This window comes from Physcomitrium patens, chromosome 1 (assembly GCF_059467195.1).
Source record: "Physcomitrium patens ecotype Gransden chromosome 1, ASM5946719v1, whole genome shotgun sequence".
In the NCBI taxonomy this organism is placed as follows: domain Eukaryota; kingdom Viridiplantae; phylum Streptophyta; class Bryopsida; order Funariales; family Funariaceae; genus Physcomitrium; species Physcomitrium patens.
Window position 1 is genome coordinate 20,481,642 of NC_143410.1, and position 9,380 is coordinate 20,491,021.

General features: G+C 39.3%; 2 protein-coding genes across 2 annotated transcripts; both read left to right on the forward strand.

Annotated features, from left to right (window-relative positions):
- Positions 1-1,265: 1,265 nt before the first annotated feature.
- LOC112289786 (uncharacterized) lies at positions 1,266-3,982 on the forward strand. Its single transcript, XM_024535373.2, has 6 exons — positions 1,266-1,563; positions 1,856-1,963; positions 2,251-2,482; positions 2,781-2,872; positions 3,188-3,292; positions 3,503-3,982. The coding sequence occupies exons 1-6, from the start codon at positions 1,501-1,503 to the stop codon at positions 3,662-3,664; spliced, it is 762 nt and encodes a 253-aa protein (XP_024391141.1). The 5' UTR covers positions 1,266-1,500; the 3' UTR covers positions 3,665-3,982.
- Positions 3,983-4,502: 520 nt separating this feature from the next.
- LOC112289780 (protein PTST, chloroplastic) lies at positions 4,503-8,137 on the forward strand. The gene is made up of 8 exons (XM_024535359.3): positions 4,503-4,819; positions 5,278-5,572; positions 5,809-5,904; positions 6,293-6,361; positions 6,495-6,600; positions 7,030-7,118; positions 7,419-7,531; positions 7,828-8,137. The coding sequence occupies exons 1-8, from the start codon at positions 4,776-4,778 to the stop codon at positions 7,934-7,936; spliced, it is 921 nt and encodes a 306-aa protein (XP_024391127.1). The 5' UTR covers positions 4,503-4,775; the 3' UTR covers positions 7,937-8,137.
- The last annotated feature ends 1,243 nt before the right edge of the window (positions 8,138-9,380 follow it).

Here is a 9,380-nt window from a genome sequence, read left to right on the forward strand (position 1 = left end):
CAGAACCTTTTAGAGACAAGTTTCTAGAACCTTCTAGAAGCAAGTCTCTGGAACCTTCTAGAAGCTTCTTAGTTGATAGAAGATGTTAGAGACATACTCCTTAGAACCTTCTACAGATAAGTTTCTAGAACCTTCTAGAAGCAAGTCTCTGGAACCTTCTAGAAGCTTCTTAGTTAGTAGAAGTTGCTTGAGAAGCTTCCTAAATAGGAGTATATATTGGAATCGAGGATGAAGAGTTCTTCAGTCTCGACAACACATCTCTTCGAGCTTTAGCTCACCTCTCTGGTATTGTTCTCATCTGATTAATTTAGTTCTTGCCAGTTCTTCTTGAACTTCTTGTTAGATCTGGAGCCTGTATTTCTGTATTCGTGACAAATATATTATGTTGTTGTTGTTGTTTTTTTTATTATCAAAATATATATATATATATATATATATATATATATATACATACATACATATATACATACATACATACAAAAAAAAAATTAGATAACATTTTTATCATGCTATCTAGTTAAAACCTCAATAATCACCCAATATTTGTATTTCTTTTTTTCCTCATGAAAGTATATATTTTACAATATAAGATGTAAAATATTTATTTTAAAAAAATATACAGAATAACATATATATTTTTAATATTTGTATTCAAGTTATTGTATTAGAATATTCACATGCACAAAAAATACATTCTAACATATACATAATGAATTTCTGCAAATATATAATTTTTAAATTTTATATTACTTCCCTTTAGCTTTTTAGAATCAGGAATACGAATCAAAATTTATATTTTTAAAAGAAATTTTTTATTTTTATATTATTTTTATTTTTTAATAAATATAAATATTAGATATTTTATTTGAGAAAAATATTTATTTTAAATAGAAAATATACTAAAATATTATCTATAAGTATATTAAAACATATTAGTTGTAATATAGATTATTTAATAAAATTGAAGATATTATTTTCTTAAAACCTAGCCATAATTTCTTTAAGTGAAATGATTTCAAATATAACGTACACGTATATATATGTATATATATATACATATATGAAAATACTAGAGTAATTTGTTTATAAAGTCACAGATTTCTAATCGAAGTACATGTGACAAGCCGTTTCTGGTCACCGTCGACAATTCCATTTCAGAATGTGCTCCCAACAACGACACATTCTGCAACAGAATCAGCCTCCCCTTGCCCGACGCACGAACGCACGAACGCACCTTTAAACTTTCTTCATGAGACGAGCTTATTTCCTCACTCAATTTTCGGCTCGGTGTTCTGACTGCAATGCGATGAGGACGCGCGAGTAGATCTGTTGTCATGCTCCCAGCCCAAGCTATCGATCTGTTTCTACGCCTTTAATCGTCTTTTTACAGTTTGCTTTGGGATGAGCACTTGCAATTTCAGGAACAAGTGGACCTTGTCTTGAAGGGGAGCTTCTTTCGGGTAGCTTGGTGTTGTCAAATTGGTGTTGCGAATCGAGGAGATGGAGAGCCAGGTACCAAAGAGGCAGCCATTGAAGAAATGGAATCCGAAGTGGAAAGATAAGGTACTTGAATCAGTCATTTTGTTTGCTGTCCCGGGTTGTCATGGTTTCGACGGATGGTTGATGGGTTAAGAGTGAGGGGTTTAGGTTTTAGGTGAGAGAGCCGTGTGGGATGTTTAATGTTGGAAAGGTGCAGTGTGTCTGATTCTCGAGCTGGCTGCCTCCTGCTTACATTCTAAAGTGCAATGCATTGCATGTTTTCGGGTGAATGTGTGTCTAAAGTGGTCGCGCTTAAGTCCATTATTCAAGCATTTAATAATTAGGATAATGTGATCTTTGCTCTTGAGTTTGACAGTTGAAGGAGTTGTGCCTTCAAAGAGTGCGGGATGGTCGCACCCAGATGCTATGGAGAATTCGGAACAGTCCTCTTCCTGTGTCTGGAGAGAGTGCTCATGATAACAAGGTAGTTTGTCGCAATTAAGGGCTTGATGATTTTCCAGATCTACCCCCCCCCCCCCCGCTCCGATTCTCTTGCTTACTATTGAATCCAATCGAGCAAGTGGGTCTAGTTCATTTAGAGAAAAACACCAAGATTTCTGTTAGTCTTGAAGAATTTCTGAATATGCATCTCAATATAAGGTGTCAAAATTCTTTTCCAAATTTTGCATCCGTCTTCATCTTGCCTATGTTACCGGTATGGAGAATTACATCACCGACTGCCAGCTGTATGTTGTTGGTGTTGTCCTTTAGTATATGGAGTCCACATTCAGAAATATTGTAACCGATGAACTCAAGAGAGTGCGTCAAACCTCTACAAATTCAGCCAAGAACGACACACGCAGAGCCTCGGAAAAGGAAGACTCCGACATGTTGTGGGAGTACGAGGCTCCAGCGGAACTAGCTAATGAGGATTATGTCGAGCTCATGCTCGCTATGGAACGAGCTTTGTATGATGACATGCAGGCTGAGTTGCGGGCCCAAGGTACCACTATTGATTATGCTCTTGTTCTCCATGTCCTGCTTTAGATACCTTTACTATTCCACAAAAATGTATATTGCAGTCTTTAAAAGTCTTTAAAGCAAGAAAATGAAACATCAGAGGTCTTCTTAGGCGCTTGTGGTCTCTGTTAAGGGTGAATATCATCAGCGAAGGTGAATTTGACGAATTTAATGATTTTATAAAGAGAAGACGGTTTATAAAATCAAAATGAGATTCTGTTTCTTAACATTGCGGAGATTCTGTTTCACCTCATTACATAGTGGGATTGATGCATGTACAGAGGAAGCACTTTTGGAGGAGTTTGAAGCTGCTGCCTCGCAGGAGGATGATGCGATTGCTGATCTAATACAAAATTTTCAAGATCTCTCCGCGGTACCATCATCTTTAGCAGCTTATTGACCTAGTTTAGGGATGTGCTTGTGGCTCGCATTGTATTCACAGAAGTCGATCAACTTCCTCTTGACATGGTCAGTATCTTCTAAACAACACTCACTCTAAATCGAATTCTGCTTAATCACACGGAAGCTCAGGGCTAGCACTTTTACTTTTTGCACTGAAAACTCAGTGTTTCTTGGACCTTAGATATCATGCCTTTTTATTTGATGCGATGCTCAATTAGATGGATCCAATAATAGCCAAATATCCTCATCATATTGCCCTAACCAAAAGGTGATTCATTACGTTCAGGACGGCGTGCTATGTCCTCTGTGTAAGAAAACGCAGCTGAAGCAAATTAAAACTGTCATAGTTTGTTCCTGCGGAGATTTTCGACTTGATACCAAGGATGATCAGGTAATCAAATTCTATGTTCAGATGCTCCGGGTACCTTCCATATATATAGTTGCTTCTTAGGCCATCACCTTTCTGGGGTTCGCATTTCTTGTGAAATGTGATCCAACCTATGAAAGGTAAGATCATTTTTTTTCAGAACTTTTGTATTTAGTCGTGTGTCAGATTCCAGTAACCTCATGTTTGAGCATATGGATTTGAGATATTGTGCAGATCGGGCTCAAGTTCCTACAAACTCGGTTAGCAGATGTACATCAACAGCACGCAGACTCGGGGTGCCTGCTTCAGCCAACTTTCTCCATAGAGGACCAGTTTGGTATTCCTGCCCTGTATATGAGATGTTCTAAATGCGAAAGTTTTCAGTGCGTTCTATGAGTAGAGAGAAATTAATTCCAGGCAGTGAATCACCAGTTCAATTCCCCCTTGTGAAGCGTTTTCAAGACTTCAATATCTGGAGCTCACCATGGCCAGGCTTTGTAAAATATGCTGGTGTAGTCTCCCAGACCAGAATTGATTTGAAAAGATTGTTTAGAAGAATACTCAGATCTGGTGAGTTAGCTAGGCTGGAAATTAGTGAACCTGTCACGGTTCTCGTTGTTATACCCTGGATGATTGTTTCGGAAGCGCTCGTCAAAAAATAATTGGTGCCTGCAGAGAAAGCGCTCTGGTGTCACCTGTGTGGCATTCAAATCACGCTTGAGTACAACATTCTCATGTTTCTTTTCTGTTTTTGTTTCACAATGAACTATCATTATTACTTCCCCAGAAGTGTGCTTTTTCAGTGCCTATAACTCTACTTCATTCTTAGCGGCATGACCATTTGCCTAAACGATAGCTCCAATACGCCTTTACATGCCATGAAACTATTTATTGCAGCATTTGCCTCAGGTTTTAGCAGACCTACATGCTTGCCACATTTTGGAATTAGTTCAGAATGTTGCCACTCAGATGCATAATTTTCACAAGGAATTCGCTGAGCAATATTAGCACATGGTTAAACACTCAAGTTTTTTTCTATTAAAAAGCTAAAAAAAGAAGGCGTTGCACACGTGGGTTAATACTTCACACGGTCAATCAAGAATTTTCGGTAGAACCTTAGTTTCGAGCTTCCAAAAAGAATGGGTCCACGCTAGGAAATTCAACCCTTCGAGGATGGAAGAGTGGAGGGAGCAGCTTTAAGATGTCGTCCATGCGTTTATCTTCGTTTGTGCCCACAGGGTTCATACTTGGGTGCTTCAGACTCAGCTGCTATGCATGTTTACAAGGGGGACTAGTCAGTGCGATCTGATGTCTTTTTGGCAAGATACCCGTTACATCCAAGGCTGTATAGTTCTCCCCCGTCTCTAGGCTCTTGTAACATTTCAAGTCGAATTTAAGATATCTTCAACTGTGGGTAGCTTTGCTTTCTATTTGAGCGGACTAAGAAGACGAAACAAGGTAGCAGCAAGCTCAGGAAGTTGAGCGTATTGGCAACCTATTGGTACCGATGGCGACGGCTTTTGTGACACCGCTCTCAACTTCTCATGCTGTGTAAGTGAAACCGGTCATTGAATGTTTGAGTCTTGCAACATTGCCGATTACCGGATGGAGGTGATTGTATTGCACGTAGCTGGGTGTCACATTGTACGGCAGGAGTGCATAGGGTTTGTGGGTTTTGATTCAATTGTGATGCGGTTTCTTCGGTGATTATGTTGGAAATTTGGCTATCGTTTTTAAAGAGAATTTGGGTTATTTCTCCTGGGGATGCCTTATCGTCGCTCGAGATTCGTACTAGGATTGTAGGAGGGATGTCCTTGACGCTTTTACTCTGAAAAGGACCTAGTTGTAAGCAATTCAAACTTGGAGGAGTTCAAATATATTCCTGGGCATTTCATGATTAGAGAAAGACATTGTTTTTCATTTACAAAGTGTGAATGTTCGACGCCTGTAGAGGTACAGAGAGCCGTGAGAATCCTCTAATCTTTACACTTCTTTGTGTGGCGTTGCAGGATTGATTTTGGTTTCCGTGAGCTTAAGCAAGTGACTTGCATAAGAAGCTGTAAATACGAAAGAAACGAATCTGCAGGGACGCTATGGCGAAGCAGGTTTCATCAATGTAAAGCATGCTTTAATCTCCTTCGTAGACCTAGAAACGTGGGTTCCACTCACCTTCTAGCTCAAAATTCAAGTGTGCCAAACGGAAATTCCTTCATTTTGAGGGTGCGATCTGAGGGCGATACTCATAACGGAACACCTAATTCCCGGCTGAGCTCCTCTAGTAGCCAACAAGCCGGCACTACTGAGGTCTGTTTCTCATTGCATTTAAATTGGTCTTCAAATTGGAATAAGTCGTCTTCAATTCCTTGTTTTCTAGTTCATAGCGTTGGTCGCGATTTGTCAGTCATACAGTTAACTTGTTTCTTAATCCGGATAATCAAAGTGAGACCAGTGTCCTTAAGTTTAGAATTGAATGATTGAGATTTTTGTGTTTGTATTATCTTTAACATCTCAGGAACAGGTGTTATTCTATTGTGAGACAGTTGGATTTAATGCAACTGAAGGAAATTGAAGGAAGATCAAAACTGCTAGGGAAACTAAGTGAGGCGAATCAATACATCAGCCATTTACAATATGAGGTCGGTACTTGCTCTTATTTGATTTTCCTATTAGATCTGGGTCTTTTCCTGCACGTTCGAAATCTTGATGCCTGCATCTTCTCTTAATCTCTTCGGTATCCGCATTTTCTTTACGTTATACAATTTATTTATTTATTTATTTTTCGTATCACATTCCTAGATAGCTAGACGCCAGTCTTATTTCAGATCATTTTTCAACATTCCATGTTTGATCTATGTGAGAATGCTTAAAACATATCTACCTCATTTATAAGTTTAACTTACCTGACTTTTCATTGAGAGTATTCTCATGACATCCCTCTGCTGGAGTTCATTATTCGTTACTGAGTCTAGATGACACTAAAATGAATTAGTACCAACTGCTTTGGGCATGTGAACCTTTTCTCAGCTGCAACTCAAGGAAGATTCTTTGACGGATACTGGGAAGGAGCTTTCTGCAATGGAGATGGAACTTCAGGTTCTGATTCCTACACATTCTCTGTATTTGCGTTTTTTGTTGGACATCCATCAGTTCGATTACTATTCATGGATAGAATATAGGATGTAAATATCTTAATTTCTTACCATACCTTGATCATAGTGGATTGCAGGTTCTCATTGATATGGCTCAAGAAATAAGCGGACAGATCATCAAACCAGGATCCCGAAAAATCAATGGACTCGACTTACATTCCTATCTTGTGGCTAGACTTGAAGGTGAGCACCCTGCTCTCAACTATGCTCCTGTATTAAGTGTACCAATTTCAGAATCTTAGGCACGGCTTCAGAATTTTCATTGTTTAAGTTCAAAAGTTCAGGGTCATTAGTGCATATTACAAGCAGCCAGTGTTTATGTTTGTGTAAAAGTTAAACGAATCATCTATCATCAAGTTTGAACTATATTCCCATTCTTAGAAAGTTTCAATTGGATCTACTGTCTAGGTCCATGTAAACCTAGAATCCAAGAGGTGTGAAGAAACTACTCACGTGTTTATCCTGGTTGTACGAGTTCTGCTCATGTACTTGTGGCCTGTCGGTCTCAGAGTCTTGAAGCATAGTAGCCCTATGCTCGAGTGGTATGATTTTGACCCACTCTTTCGTAGTTGTTTCTGCAAGTTTTGAAGTCTTCCTTCTTTTTGTCTCTAGAGATGCAGAAAGTTCTACATGAGCGAATCAAGGACGCCAAACAAGTACAAACCCGGAGCATTGACCTTGTGTATTGTGGAAAGGCTGAGGTAGGGTCCTCTGAGCGATGAGTCATTTTAGTTCCATTATATCAAATGTTCAATCTGTAGCCTCTATTGTGTAATGTATAATCTAGTACTTCTGTTCAATGTAGAATGTCTCACCTTCATGAGTAAAGAACTTTTAGATCCCTATTTGGGATACTGCTCTTCATGCACCCCTCGTGAATGGCTCTTATAGATAGGCTTCTGCAATAATATTGTTCATACTTGAGGTTCATTGTAGATCTTTTCGCTCCAACATGATCGATTTTCCAATATGTACTGACATTGACAATCTGATGGGGACAGGATGTGCAAGTAATGGGCTCATTTGATGGATGGACACGAGGAAAAAGATTGTCACCGGCGGGCTCAGGGACTTCTAATAAATTCACCACCACCATTGACCTTCGACCAGGCCGGTAAGCATGCACACAGCTCTAATTTGGATCCAATCGGCATCTAATTCGCACACTTGGCTTCAGCTTTTGTGGTGATCAGGCATAATCTTCTAGTCTTTCTCTTTATAATTTTAATGTACTTCAGCTGCCTTTCTAGTTTAACTAGTGTCCTGAAGGGGTCTTTCGTAAATTGGGGCATTGTATTTTCACTTGTAGGAAGACTTCCTGAAGTTGAAACCGTTGGATTACTTCGGAGTAATTAAACTCTTATCGAGTGTAGCATCAAGCTGATATTATTCGTGTTTTGCATTGTCAAGGTATGAGATCAAGTTCTTGGTGGACGGAGAATATCAAATGTCACCCGATCTTCCTACAGTAGGTGAAGGCTTAGTTATGAACAATCTACTAGTTGTGGAGCGGTTCTAAATGTGTGCACTTTCCAGCTCTTCATCAGTGGACATGATTCAATTTTCATCTTTGATTCTGAGTGTGTTGCTGATGTTCCTCGCTGGAACGATGTCTCTTAAAAGGGCAGCAGAGATGGGTTCAAGCAGTTACTTGTTCTGTAACAATTTAAAATCTGCAAATACAGGTAGAGAAATCTTCCACATCACTTCTGCCAGTCAACCCATGCAGGTGTCAAGCGGAACAAATGTTGCCTTGCACTACTTCCAGGGTGTTAAGATCAAATTTGCAATGTGGCTCTGCCTGACCTTCTCCATACTTTGCTTTCAACACATGGGGCGAGTAAAACTTATATTCCGGTTCTGATCTCCTGAAGTCGAAGAGACCTGCTTTGTGACTGTGGTTGAGTTGTTTTGCACATTGTATTGTATCAATTGTATCGACAGTGTCAGCATCGAACATTCACTTAACCAAATAATCTTTCATGAAAACATAGTTTTTCACTGCTTATCACTCACTAATAGGACCCACCCGTTAAGGAGGTAAAATACTCAACTACTTCAACCTAAATATGTGAACCCCATCAGGCTCACAGAGCAACTTGACTTACCTTCAACTTGAACTGAAGGCATGCAAATCTACTCTTGAGCAGACCACACATGAGGTACAATTTGAGTAATCCATGTGTGTTTTTATTGGAGCAGTGTGGGAATCTACACATACGAATTTTACCGAAGATGATGAAATCTCAATGGCTCATTGAACTTAGGGATTTTATCCTATCTTCTTTTTTGTGTCCTAGTGCCATTTCAAATCACACGGGATTAATCATTCTTCCGTTTCTTTGTTTTTTTTGTTTTTTTTTTTCTGAGTTTAAAATTAGGATGTTACATATTTCATGGGCAACATTCTCTGTGGCAAATACCCATAAAGAATATGGAAGAGCTTCCTCCCAGCTCCGCCCTAGATCTGGCTTCTAGATCCCCCTTCCTTACTGTCATCCTGTACATCCCACAAACTGGATACCCCCCCCCCCCCTAAAACTGAGATCCACGTGTATTCCGAGGTCGTAGATGCCAAGGATGACGTGGACAACACGTTGTGCTGAGTTGGCAAGCACCGCAACTGAAGTCTACAGTTCTCTGTGATGTGCAATTGCCTGCCCTCTCGCACCTGAAGTATTTTATTTGTCAAGTTGGACAGTAATTTGGCACGTTCTGGTTTTTATTCTGTTTTTAAGTTCTATTCCTCACTTTTGTGGTACCCACAAATTTACAATGTCACAGTCTTGTTGCATTGTTTGTCTTTTCTTTACTCATTTAGTGAGAAGCTTTATAGTGTGTCAATGAGAAACCCTAGTTGGGTGAAAACAAGGTCCATGCTTCCAATATTAATGAAGTCCATTAATGGATCTATCTGAAGTACAACTGAAGTGTTGTATGAGAAGCCGACTTGAATTGTAAGC